General features: G+C 38.0%; 1 protein-coding gene across 1 annotated transcript in view; it reads right to left on the reverse strand.

Moving 5' to 3' along the window:
• The window catches only part of dld (deltaD), a 16,885-nt gene extending 4,777 nt beyond the window's left edge, over positions 1–12,108 (reverse strand). The window contains exons 1-11 of the mRNA XM_080027931.1: positions 12,008–12,108; positions 10,594–10,669; positions 9,454–9,533; positions 8,698–8,766; positions 8,096–8,165; positions 7,287–7,387; positions 6,734–6,877; positions 6,265–6,366; positions 5,192–5,382; positions 4,121–4,291; positions 2,304–2,493 (exon numbers count right to left, since the gene is read on the reverse strand). Of these exons, the coding sequence (XP_079884057.1) occupies positions 2,304–2,493; positions 4,121–4,291; positions 5,192–5,382; positions 6,265–6,366; positions 6,734–6,877; positions 7,287–7,387; positions 8,096–8,165; positions 8,698–8,766; positions 9,454–9,533; positions 10,594–10,669; positions 12,008–12,046 (1,233 nt within the window). The 5' untranslated portion in view covers positions 12,047–12,108. The remainder of the gene's footprint in view (positions 1–2,303; positions 2,494–4,120; positions 4,292–5,191; positions 5,383–6,264; positions 6,367–6,733; positions 6,878–7,286; positions 7,388–8,095; positions 8,166–8,697; positions 8,767–9,453; positions 9,534–10,593; positions 10,670–12,007) is intronic.
• Between the last annotated feature and the right edge of the window lie 2,421 nt (positions 12,109–14,529).

The raw sequence follows: 14,529 nt of genomic DNA on the forward strand, positions 1-14,529 counted from the left end.
GTGAATGTGGTAAGATATGTAAAGCGCTTTGGGGCTGAGAAAAATCGTCTAGAAGGCGCTATATAAGTCAAGTCCATTTACCATTTACATAAAAGAAAAAGATTTAGGATGTTTCAGAACGCTGGAAAATACCCGGATGCCTACTAAGAAATATGTTATCGTAATTTTTCAAACCGATACAGTGATTTGATTTTGACTCGACGGCTACAACCCTGGGTCAGACTCTGCCTCATACCAATACACAGCCCTTGAGATTTTGTTATCATGTTTCAAATTGTAATTTTATATTAATGAAGTTAAGAGGGTAACACCCTACAATAAGTGTACATCAATTAACTGTAAGTTAATGGTTATGTAATGCTTTTAACGGTTAGGTCCTTCTTTTTTTTTCTTTAACCTTTATTTATACAGGTAAATCCCATTGAGACCGAAGACTCTTTTGCAAGGGAGACCTGTTCCCATTTACACGTTACCATTCACACACTCATTCATACACCGATAGCAGCAGGCTAACTATCAACATTCACACGAGGCAAGGTGGGTGAAGTGTCTTGCCCAAGGACACAACAACTATGACACAGGTGGCAGGGCGGGGATCGAACCTCCAACCCTTTGATCATCGGCCGACCCGCTCTACCACCTGAGCCACAGTCGCCCAGGTCATGCCTATTAAGCATTAAGTAACTGTTCATGCTTAGTTATTAAAAGGTTTGTCAATGCTTGATTAAGCATGAACTATGCTTAGTTAACTAACGCCTATTTAAGCATTAACTAAGCATAAAGGAACAGGTAAAGTCCCTTATTGTAAAGTGTTACCAGTTAGGGACCATAATAAAGTAAAAGTATGTCCCATGTGTGTCTACTGCATGCAGACAAAGACAGTTAAAGGTGCAGTGTGTAATATGACATCATCAAGAAAGTTCTACAAAGTTCTAGAATGCAACGCTCCCTGGGTAACCCCACCCCTTTCGAATAATAACAGAAGCTACAGTGGCCTTCAAGGACAAGAACAATTCTAAATTTTTAACAATGCACCTGATAACATTCCAACTATGACACTTTCAAGATGGCGGCACTAGGCCTTGGTCCAAAATATGCAGAAATATGGACATATATGAGACCCTTTCTAAGGGAAAAAAAATAATTCAAACATTTTTTTTCAGCTATTATGCACTAAATTAAATGTACTTATGGATATTATAATTACTTTCTACAAAATCTGCTAGGAAATAAAACCCAAAATTCTACACACTGCAGGTTTAACTAACGCCTATTTAAGCATTAACTAAGCATAAAGGAACAGGTAAAGTGTTACCAGTTAGGGACCATAATAAAGTAAAAGTGTGTCCCATGTGTGTCTACTGCATGCAGACTAGGGATGTCCATGGTTAACTGGTTAACCGTTAACCGTTTAGAAGATCTTTAACCGGTTAATACTAAAGCTTAAATGGTTAAACTATTTTGATATCGCTAAACCGGATGTAAGAATGCCAACTGTTGGTAAAGAATGAAAAGAGTCGTGTAGGCTACTCTCAACTTTATACTAGGTCCATGGTACGCTCCCAGAAAGATAGCCAGTCACAACGTATGGTCACAACACTCCCCTGCCATGTGTTTGTATAATTTAATTAACAGCGTGGGCTCCCGCTAGCTTAACATAGCGCTAGCATTAGCCTTCTTGAGGTGGATGCTGTCCTGCATCTATCACCGTCTCAGTGAGTGTGAGAGAGTGCCCCTGCACAGACACACAGAGGTCTGCCATGCTTTTGTGCGAGGATCAATAGCGAAAATCCGTCATAAACAAAAGTGTAAAGTACCGTTATGCAGTACTGATAACGTCAGAGCTTATCAATATTACGGTCTTTCAAAATGTTGCCCCGTGCTCAGCACTACTTAGCACCGGGTTTCAGTAGGCTACCCATCCACTAAGCCTGTGTGTGTGTGTAAATGTCCCTTTTCAGTCACGTATTTCACTTTCTGCTCCTACATTCGCATACTAGACCTCTTCTCACAACAGACAAGATGCCGTGTGAATGTCAAAATGCAGGCATTCAAATTGGCTACTGGTCCCTGAATTGTTTTTAAATTAATATGCAGGTCCTTGGAACAAAAAAAGGTCGGGAGCCCTGCTATAATGTTTCATGTATTTCACTATAAATAGGCTACATTAAATCTTAACGGTTAACCGGTTAATAACCGTTAATTCTTGTGGTTAACCGGTTAAATAAAAAAATTTAAATGGCCATCCCTAATGCAGACAAAGACAGTTAAGAGACAGTAGCTATAGCATTCCTCTGGCTCACCTCCTCTTTGAGTTGCTCCTCAGTCTTTCCGATCCAGGCGACCTCAGGGTGAGTGTAGATGACGGAGGGAACACAGTTGTAGTCGATGTGCACGGCTCCCCCGGCCATCCCCTCCACACAGATGATTCCCTCGTCCTCCGCCTTATGGGCCAACATGGGACCGGCCACCACGTCACCGATAGCAAAGATACTGAGGGGGGAGAGAGAGAGAGAAGCAAACGTTTAGGATGGGATTTTTCAAGTAACCATGTTAGGATGAAATAAATAAGTAAAAATATGTCCCATTGGTATGTCAACTGCATGCAGACAGACAGACAGACAGAGTTAAAAGACAATAGCTGTAGTAGCCCGGCCACCACATCACCGATAGCAAAGATAATATTTTTATTTTTTACTTAATATTTTAATTTTTAATTTTTTTTACTATGGAAAAGGGGTAGGATTAAATAAGTGTATACTTCTTCTTGCTCCTTTTCAGGCATATCTCAGCAATACAGATCATTTGTTTTCTTTTTTTTTTTTTGTGAAAACATAATTTTTGTTTATTGTATTTCCATGCTTTTCATTTTGTTTTGTATGTTTGATATGTCTGAAATAAATTGAATCAAATCAAATCAAATCAAATATACTGGGGGGAAAAAGCATTTATGTTGGAGGAAAAATAGAAAGATACTTAATTTTTCCTTTATTTACCCTCGAAAGATCAATTGAAGGTTGGTGACCCTCATTTACAATGACGTTGAATAGAAATACAATAAAACACACAATGCAAATATACAACGAGCTGACGAAGAGACAAGAACAATTAAAACATTCAGATCTAATGGGTGAAGCAGAACAATAGCCTGATTAAAACAGTTACAGGCGGAGTGGGGCTGATTCAAAATAATATGTTTAAATTGGTTAGCGGGTATGAGGGTATTTAATTTAATTTGTTGCTGTAAATTGTTCCAGGAGTCAGGGGCTAACATGGGACCGGCCACCACGTCACCGATTTTTGTTTTTTCTAACCTTTATTTATACAGGTAAATCCCATTGAGACCGAAGACTCTTTTGCAAGGGAGACCTGTTTTCCTTTCCCACGTTACCATTCACACACACATTCATACACTGATAGCAGGCTAACTATCGACATTCACACGAGGCAAGGTGGGTGAAGTGTCTTGCCCAAGGACACAACAACTATGACACAGGTGGCAGGGTGGAGATCGAACCTCCAACCCTTTGATCATCAGCCGACCCGCTCTACCAACTGAGCCACTGTCGCCCCAGTGACTGAGGGGGGAAAATGTGCAATAATTGTAGTAATTGTCCTCAAAGATTTAGACAATATTCAGTGTTAAGCAGATTTTAAATGTTTTGGATCATCAATAAACAGCAAGTATAAAGTGTTTTTATCTTAAAAATCTGGTGAATAAGACGCACTTCATACCTTTTCCTCTAAAAAGTTGAGGTGCGTCATACCTATGCGACCTATCTACCAGTGTAAAATGCAGAGGGATTTTTAATGTGTTGCAGTATTTTACCCAAAAGATGGCACTATAATCGAGCTAATACTTTGACAAAGACACGCACTGTCATTTGTCTGTTGTTTTATTTTAATCTGCACGAATCATATGGGTCGTCAATTTTGGTTTCAAAACGGAAAAAATTGCCCAAAAAAGGTGACACAATGGCAACATGCACCAAGAAACAGATTTGCTTTTTATACTGTGGTGAGTCTGATATACCAAATTTTACGGTATATCCCTCTTCATAGTAGTTCACACACACACACACACAACACACAACACACAACACACAACACACACACACACCTTGGTACTTTGGTCTGGAAGCGGCCGTTAACAGGGATGCGTCCTCGGTTGTCCAGCTCGATGCCGACTGAGTCCAGTCCGAGGTTCTGAGTGTACGGCCGTCTGCCGATGCAAACCAGCAGCACGTCACACGTCAGGGTCTCGTTCTTACCGCCCGCCGCAGCCTCCACTCTGAAAGGGGGGGGAAGGTGTGGGAGGGGGGGAGGGAGGGAGGGAGGGAGAGAGAGAGAGAGAGAGAGAGAGGGAGAGGGAAACAGACAGAGAGAGAGAAAGAGAGGGAAACAGACAGAGAGACAGAGAGACAGACAGAGAAAGAGAGAGACAAACAGACAGAGAGAGAGAGAGAGAGAGAGAGACACACACACACACGCAGAGACAGAGACACACAGACACAGTTACAAACCAGGGAATGATAAAAATTGCCATTCAAAACTTCTTCAGATGTGTTTTATAGTACAGCCAAATTGACCCCTATTTGTTGCAGTTTCTGTAGTTTGAATCAATTAAAAATGTTTTATTGCCATCTTTTTAAATTGCAATGTCAGAAAAAAATGGTTAATAAAATCCTTCTCCCCATGTCTTAACATTTCTAAGATTTCTGAGGGATTGATTTAAGACACTTAAACACCCATTAAAACCTTATAACTATTAGATAACTATATGAAATGCCTTTTAGAGTATCCATAGGGCCCTGTACACATTAGTTTGACTCACGCCATGTCTATATTTTACTTTAAAGCTGGGGTATGTGATTTATGATTGGTCAAAATTAACATGAGCGGTACACTTTGACCAATCAGAGCGAGGCTCCAATAAAAAAATAAAAATAATACGATTCTCTGTTCTTATTGGCTGTTGGGAGACTGTCCATTCACTTTGGCACCGACTTTGTTGGTGTAGAGCGTGTCAGGGAGGGACCATAGGGGAGGGACCAAAGAGAACAAGTGGAGCGGTTGAGGTATTTGGATTCAAATCTCTATCCCAACGGCCATTTTCTCCCCAAATCATATACCCCAGCTTTAAGACTCTTAAAGTATCCATAGGACCCCTGTATACACTAGTTAAACTCACGCCACGTCTATCTTGCCGTCGGGCCTCTTGGTGGCGCCCATGACCTTGGTTCCGAGCTTGAACTTGAATCCTTGTTTCTGGAGGATTCTCTGGAAGTTTTTGGACATTTCCATATCGATGCCCAGTCCGCCCACGTGACCCAGGAACTCCACCGCCGTGACTTTAGAGCCCAGACGCTGCCACACCGACCCCTGCAGGATGGGAGGGGAATTACACTCAAATTACTTACAATAATGATAATGGATTGGATTTAAAAAGCGCTTTTCAGGGTTCCAGGTTCCATTCATTCACACACAGTCATACCGGTGGTGGAAGCGTGGCTGCCATTCAGCGCCTACGGCCCCTCCGACCACCACCTCAAACATACAGCAGTAATACACACTCACACGAGGCAATGTGGGTGAAGCGTCTTGCCCAAGGACACAACAACCATGACACGACGAGTAGCAGTGCGGGGATCGAACCGCCAACCCTTTCGATCGTTGGCCGACCTGCTCTACCACCTGAGCCACGGTCGCCCCAACTTATTTTTTTCATATTTGAACCCAATCTGGAAACCCCTAAAGCAGCCGATCACATGATGGTTTTTGAGTTGCATGTACATTGGGCTACTTTTTTTTTTTTTTTTTAAACCTTATGTTTTTGTCCTGAACAATCTAAATCTGTATTATTAAATTTAAAAAAACTTTGATTTACCATTTACAACTGGTTTTATGTTGCTTCCTTTATCCATAGACTAGCTGGACACAACACACTTTTAGCCCGATGACTTCTATCATAAAACTCTTCAATATTTTAACCTTAGTTTTGAGTAAATAAATATTGGGCTACTTTCATTGCTTTAATAATAATAATAATAATGCATTTATTTTATATGGCGCCTTTCAGGGCACTCAAGGTCGCCTAACAAGCATAGAACAAGGCAAAAACACAATTAAAACAAGTTTAAAAAGCACAGAGCTTGCAGCAGATTTTAAGACAGGTTCCTCCCTTTGAATGAGCTACCGGTACTTGTTTTTACATATGTTTAGCCCCATCTAGCCACTCCTAAATCAGCCTGTAGTGACACTGACCAACTCCACGCCGATGACTCCGGCTCCGATCACAATCATCGTCTCTGGGACTTTGGTGAGGGACAAGGCGCCCGTCGACGACACAATGGTTTCCTCATCAATCTGGAAGGGAAAAAAACAACAAATTACTTTTTAAATGACTTTCCTCATGTATTTACTGATTTTATAAACACAGCTCCCGTTTTAAAAATAATTGTTTCGATTGAATAATAAATACAAAATGTGACTGTCATTTTGCCATGCTTCATGACATAAAACCAACGACCCTAGAATGGTTAAGTCTTAAATGGCACAGCTATCTGTGCTAAAGGAAAAAACAAACAATAAACAAAGAAAAGGAGAATTTAATCAAATCGTGACCTTAGTTTTTCAATAAAGTGTTTTCCATTCCGTGCAGTAAAATAATGACATAATGTTAAACTCTTTTTCAATAAAGTTTTCTCATCATTTTGAACCATGTCCTCTGTACCTGTATCCCGGGGAAGGGTGTGACCTCAGAGCCGGTTGCTAGGAGAATGTTCTTGCTGTTGATGACCTGCTCGCTGCCGTCTGCTGCCGTGGCAATCACCTGGTTCTTACCGCTCACTCGCCCAGTGCCGTTCACATGGGTCACCTGACAGGAGGGATTAATATTTAGTTATTTATTAATCAATCTGTCTGTCTTTACATATATCTGTCTGTCTGTCTATCTGTCTAACCATCTATCTGTCTGTCTATCTAACCATCTGTCTATCTATCCATCTGTCCGTCTGACTGTCTATCTCCATTTTATATGCATTTTATTTTTGATTATGTGTAATTTCACTGTTAAAATGAAATAAAAAGATAGATAGATAGAAAAATAGACAGACAGACAGACAGACAGACAGATAGACAGATAGACAGATAGACAAATAGATAGATAGATAGATAGATAGATAGATAGATAGATAGATAGATAGATAGACAGACAGACAGATAGATAGATAGATAGATAAGATAAGATAAGATAAGATAAGATAGATAGATAGACAAAGACTTACTTTGTTCTGTTTGAATAAATGTGCGATTCCTCCTGTCAGTGCTTTGACGGCCCCGCTCTTCTGTGCCATCATCTTATCCAGGTTCAACGTGATGCCTGAAACTGAGAGAGAAATCCGACACATCAGTATTTTAAAATTATATATTAGGAGGGCGGTGCTTGCTCAAATATAAAAAGGTGACATATTATGCTCATTTTGAGGTTAAACATTGTATTCTAGGTTTCTACTAGGCACTATTTGTATGGTGTAGTGTCCAAAAAAAAACCTTTATATATTTCTCACAGTGCCATTGTAGTCCAATCTCCTCTTTTCAGCCTCTGTCTGAAATGTTCTGTCTCTTTAAAGCTATAGTGCGTAACTTCTGTCGCCCCCATGAGGAATTCAGAGTCATTACTAAAACACTGTCGGTTGACATGAGGTAAGCCTTCGATGATCGGGCATGAATTTTATACCTTCTACGTCCAGGTTTCTCACAATGAGAATCACAAAATGGTAAATGGTAAATGGACTTGACTTATATAGCGCTTTCTAGCCGATTTTCTCAGCCCCAAAGCGCTTTACATATCTTACCACATTCACCCATTCATACACACACTCATACACCGATGGTAGAAGCTGCCATGCAAGGCGCTTTCTGAACCATCGGGAGCAATTTGGGGTTCAGTGTCTTGCTCAGGGACACTTCGACATGTGGCGGGGAGATGGGGGATCGAACCTCCGACCCTGCACTCCAGAGGCGATCTCCCTACCCACTTCGCCACTGCCGAAACGTCAAAAACGTCCCTTTAACGTATAGTAAGGATTCTTACTTTCGATGCCTCTGCTTTCAAAGTCTTTCCCGTGAGCCTGGTGGTACAAGTAGGAGTTGTTCAGCAGCGCCTGGAGACAGAAAATATATATTAATGTGTACAAAAAAATATCATAACGTAAAAGTAAATAATTGTTTTATGTATCTTACTTTCACCTGTGTGTGCATATTATGTTTCACTTGGAAAACAGATTTCTCTACGATATTGACTCCTTGCAAAAAATCATCTCAATTACTTTAAAACTATTTGCGATGTATCTCGAGATGTATTAAACACAGGGTTCGTTCAGCTTTTTAAAGTAGCTACGAGGAACTTTTAAATATTTCTGAAACAGTCTAATTTTTCCTCTGATGATCATAAATTACATGTGACAGCAAACGAGACCATCAGTGCAAAGAATGCTTTTTTTTATATAGTTTTTACTTAATGCCTTTGTCATGGGTATACGCTCACCCAGGAACAACAGCTGGTGTAGTACAAACACTACCACTTGTGTCCAAAGGGGATGCAAGAAGGAACACAAACTGAAAGTTCCTCGTAGCACCTTTAAACTGATATTTTACTGTTTAAAGATTGATCAGTTAGACAAACTTGTTTCTTACCTTTGAGGGGATGCAGCCGACATTGAGACAGGTTCCTCCTAGAGTTGCATTCTTTTCAACGCACACTGTCTGTAAGAGGAAAGATTTACAGTAGAAACGTCCACATTAATATGCGTTAATAATGCATTTTTCCCATATTGTGTGCAATATATAATTTGTTTAAGGTTAAAGTTAGGCAAATGCAAAATAAAAAAAATCCATGTCGAGAAAACAAAGATATTTTTGTGATATTAATAAAAGATACACAACAGTATTTCATGACATAATCCAAAACTGTATTTTCTCCAGTGTATAAACGAGATGCAGTGGTGTCTAGTCTGGTAGTCCATAAGTTTTTACATTTATAGTCTAAAGATGGTCCAAAAACCTATGTTTTTTTTCTGTTTCCATTTTAACCTGTACTTCTTATTTTATTTAAATGTTTTACTTCTTTTCATTCGCTTTTAAATGTCTTCTAATGTGTTTTATGTATTTTAATCTTGCCCCTGTAAAGCACTTTGAATGGCCTTGTGTTTGAATTGTGCTATATAAATACACTTGCCTTGCCTTGCCTCGTTTAATATGAATAATTAATATTCTGACAGAATCCTAAGAATTATCAGCATTTTTTTAAACCTCAAACAGCGACATTAACATGATAATATGAAGTATTTTTTTTTTTATATAGACAATTAACAATTTTCATGGTCTTTGTCACTAGTTGCATTTTAAATCGTTCAAAATAAAAAATTTTAATCAAAATAAATTGCGTCTGACCTTGAAGCCGAGCTGTGAGGCTTTGATGGCAGCGACGTATCCGCCCGGCCCGGAGCCGACCACTGTGACGTCTGCATCAACTACACAGAGGAAACACACCAAGGGTTAACAGCAGGTTATTATTTTTTATGTTATATACTTATTACATTATATATCTATTGCATAATTATATATGTATTATGATATGATACAGATGGGACATGGGAGAGATTTAACAGTATTATAAAACTAATCTAAGTTGGAAGATGTGGGCAAAACAAAGGATGCAATATCTTTGCTGTTGAAGCAAGGCGAACATTAATTTTTTTTAAAGATTATTTTTGGGGGATTTTTATGCTTTATTAGACAGTTTGTAGAGACAGAGATGAGGAAACACACCAAGGGTTAACAGCAGGTTATTACACTATTAGAGTATGGGCAGGTTTCATAGACATGGATTAAGCCTAGTACAGGACTAAATTGTATTTTAAAAAGGACAAATTCCATTTAGTCCGGGACTAGGCTTAATCCACGTCTGTGAAACCAGCCCTATATGCTATATATTTATATCATAAGGATACAGAAAATACATGGGAGAGATTTAACCTTAATCAGAAAAAAACTAATATAAATTTGGAAGATGTGGGCTGAACAAGGAAGCAACATCTTTTTTTTTTACGATTAATTTTTGGCATTTTTTATGCTTTTATTAGACAGTTTGTAGAGACAGAGATGCAATGGTGCAGAGAGGGGAATGACATGCAGAGAACGACCCGGGCTGGATTCTAACCCGGGGTCTGCTGTGAAGAGGACTGAGACTCTCTGCATGTCAATCCCTTTTTTGCCCCATTCCAACTCTCCAAAGCTGTCTAATAAATGTGAAAAAGATAAAAGAATAATCTTATAAGAATAAATATTAAAAAAAAGCCGGCATAATGGCGGATCAGTGTTCAACATTCACGTGTCCTGTATTTTTTTATATTTTCCAGATATTTTTTTTTACTATTTCACAATGTAAAATCTCTCAGTGTGTAATTTACCACCACGGCTACTTCCTTTGTGAGGTCCAGTTATCTGCCCCAATGGGTAAAGTTCACCGGAGAAAGGGCCGTTAATGGGGACAGGTGATAAGAGTTATGAATTATGATGAGTTTATCTTACTTGCTGCTTTGTCAGCGTAAGTTCTGACGGACAAAACTGCCGCTCCGTGACGTTTGCAGGGAAAGTGGTGGCTCCGCTGTGAAGGAAACAAAACGCATAGTAAGAACAAATCTCAACTATATGGTCAAACACAAAATAATCCAATAATTAACACTGTAATATAAAATAAGGGCTGGGCTTATATATTTTACAGCATATTGGTCCATTCTGAGGGTTCCTGCAGGCAAAGTAAAGTAGTAAGAACAAACATCAACCAAACAGTCAATTAATAATATAAAATAATCCAATAATTAACACTATAGAAGAAATGGCTATGGCTTGGCTACACTAACATTCTACAGCATGCAAACATTCCTGTCCATTGTATGGGTTATTAAAGCCTAAATCATGTTAGATTGAAGACTCTTTAGTACTTTTTTCACAATTTTACAACATGACAAGACGCATAGTAAGTACAAACATCTACCACACAGTCAAATAATAATATAAAATAATCCAAGAAATAACACTGTAGAAAAGAATTAGATACATTCAATTGAAATGTGCAATGTAATTAACAATATTTACAACATGTGTGCAATATGTAAATTTTAAGGCATTTTGTTAGGAGTTAGGTAACAACTGTTAACTACCTTAGCACGCGAACATGACATACAAGTGACAAAAAGGCACAAATTCAACATTAATATTCATATTGTACTGTAATCTGTCACTTATATGTCACGTTCGCATGCTAAGGTAGTTAACAGTTATTACCTAACTCCTAACCTAATGACACAATCTGATATGGGCACATTGAGACATTACATTGATTAGATATGTGGTTTTCACATTTAATAGAGGTGAAATCCACATATTTTAAGATGTTTTTTTAATATGTTGTATAGGCTACTTTTACAAGTTTCCGTTTTGAATTCGGCATGAGCAAAATATCCAAAAAAGGCACAAATTCAACATTAATATTCATATTGTGCTGTAATCTGTCACTTGCCACAATAACCAAATACATTAGGCTACAGTGCATTTAAGGTTAAGCAGTTAGGTCATATCCGTCAACTGCGTTAGCATGATAACATGACATAATGACAGACAAAACAAAAGTTGAAAATTAGTGTTGACTATGTAACTTTTTGGCCATTTTGCTCATGCCGAATTCAAATAGGAGACTTATTGAACTAGAAAACATCTTAAAAAACCAATTTATATCGCTATTTACAACAATAAATCCTTAAATCGCAGGTTTTTCCAATGGAGTCCGGCGTTTGTTTTCTCCACCAGGGTAGAGCTGCTAGCTGACCCGCTAACCAGGCCTTGGCCGCGGGCGTGAAAACAACAGTGTCCCCGGTGCCAACCATAACCAAAACATTAAGGACAACACACGCTGGTTGTTTAGGTTATTAAATCACGTCCTTACCGTGGCCAGAGAGCGATATAACGGCGTCCAGCTCTGCATTTTGTCTGTGTCTTGTCACAGCTGCAGTCACCTCCAACAGGCCGAGTAGCCAAGGACTCCTGATAATGCGCATGCGCAGTTTCACCCCATTAAAAACACCACACCGCCTGTACGTCGCCTCCATGTGACGTCTGTGATGGTGAAAGGTGAAAAAAAGAGAAAAAAGTAAGCGTAAAAAATTCCTAATTTTTGAAAACAAATTAAAATAAAATTAAAATAATATAATATACAATTAAACAAAATTTTAAAAAATGTAGCAACTACACACATGCAATAAAAAATAAAATAAGTTGAAAAATGTTATGTTTTAAAATAAAAATACACAATGAAAAAAGTTATATAAAACAAATAAAGAAAAATAGACCTAAAAAATAAAACATATACAATTAAAACAATTAAAATTAAATAAGAACGTATTAAAAATATAGAAATAGAATAAAATAAAAACCCCAAGAAATTCACTAATAGGTTAATATTTCCACTAATTCAAAGGATGCACAAACTCCACGTTGAATTCCCTGGAGAATGCACAGCTACACACACTAACATCTGCAATAAAACCTTTTTTTTACAGTCTTTGATTAAAACGTACAATGGAATTTACAATTGAAAATACAGTGGTCAGTTGGTCACCCCAAAATGTCCGGACCCCTTCAAGTAATCCACATGTAAAACCCAAATTAAGCCTACTTAGTGAAGTTACATTAGCTTATTCTCTCAACACATCCATCTTGTGTCCAAATCCATATTATATATTAATAATATTAAAATATATTTCTCTCACGTCACGCCTGGAATAATCTTGTAGTAGGATTTCGAACACCCCTACAATGGACCGTACCATCTCCTAAACTCTCCGTTAGTTCAGCGCAGTTCGGCGTTTTGTCTGTCTCTCTCCATCCTCGCTGCTTCGAGCCAAATAGAGATAATGTATATAAATGTAAGTAGCTAACTATCTAGCTATTTGTAATGGTGTAATACACTTTAGCCTACTTAAGTTTCTTACCTTTATAGTTGCCGGTGTCAAGTTTAAGCTAGTACCTAACTCTTGCATTAAGCTGTGTAGCCTGTCTTGTTTAGCTAACTGAAAGCCGAAAACTAACTAACTGCTAGCTAGTTGAAAACATGCAGTTTTTATTTCCATCATGGCTAGAGTAGCTGGCTAGCTGACGTGCCTTTGACTTTGTATTTCATTACCAATATAAAATGCCACAAATTACAGGTGAAACTCGAAAAATTTGAATATTGTGCAAAAGTTAATTTATTTCAGTAATTCAACTTAAAAGGTGAAACTAATATATTATATAGACTCATTACAAGCAAAGTGAGCTATTCCAAGCCTTTATTTGTTATACTTTGGATTATTATTATGGCTCACAGCTTAAGAAAACCCCAAATTCAAAATCTCAGAAAATTTGAATAATTCATAAAAATCAATGAAAAAGAGATTTTAAATACAGAAATGTCGGCCCTCTATAAAGTATAATCATCAATTTGTACTCAGTACTTAGTTTGTGCCCTTTTTGCATGAATGATTGCCTCAATTCCAATTCATTTTCCATGATATTCTAATAATATGAGTATCACCTGTATATGTTAACCAACACTGGTGCATGGTGAGGATGACTAGTTTTAGAGCTATTTTTTTAACATTAATATAGGGTGTAATCTCATCAGAGCAGTTGGCATTACATTTTATCCTATAAGTGATATTAAAAATGTCTATACAGTATCTACATTATCGGAATAAAGTATTTATTTATCTTTTCTAGTGCATTTAAAGGTGGAGTTAGTGATTCTGGAGAACGCTTGTTGTCAAAATCTATTTTTGTCCAAATCAGTTTATATCTCCTTATGATCCGCTATCTGTCTGTACTGTGTGTGCACTGAAAAAATACTGAATACACAGCCTAGGCTCTGTAAACAGGTATGTAAACAAAGGGGCCCCTGTAGCTAGCAACATCCCTGTTTCAGAGCCTAGGCTGTGTATTTACCTTCAGGCGATAGTTTGGCGCAAAAGCACCCAAATGCAAACTATTACCATGAAAAATGTACGATATTTGGCATATATCAAAAATATGTTGGCCTGCCAGCACAGTAGGAAGGTAGGGGGAATATGGATTATACTATTCTGTTACTGAAAGTAAAAGTATAGTAAAAAAAAAAAAACATTGCACAATCATGGTTTTCTTGTCCTTGTGTGTTTCTTATACGAATAACAAAATCTTTCTGCAGGCCAATGGAACTCGAGATCATCCACCACCAAATAATCAACCATCACATGATTTACCAGAGAAAACAGGACTACAAACACTAAATTATTGGACAAGAGTGGAGTGGCATAGCTGGAAGGACACGGACTCTTGGCTGTAGATAAAGGAAGGTAAGGCATTATTTTACTGACTGAAAAAGGAGCTAGAATGCTCTGTTTGTGATGAATAGATCAATGGAGTAGATAGATAGAGAGAGAGAGCGAGAGATAG

The sequence above is a fragment of the Ammodytes marinus genome, assembly GCF_949987685.1.
Source record: "Ammodytes marinus genome assembly, chromosome: 5".
NCBI lineage: Eukaryota > Metazoa > Chordata > Actinopteri > Uranoscopiformes > Ammodytidae > Ammodytes > Ammodytes marinus.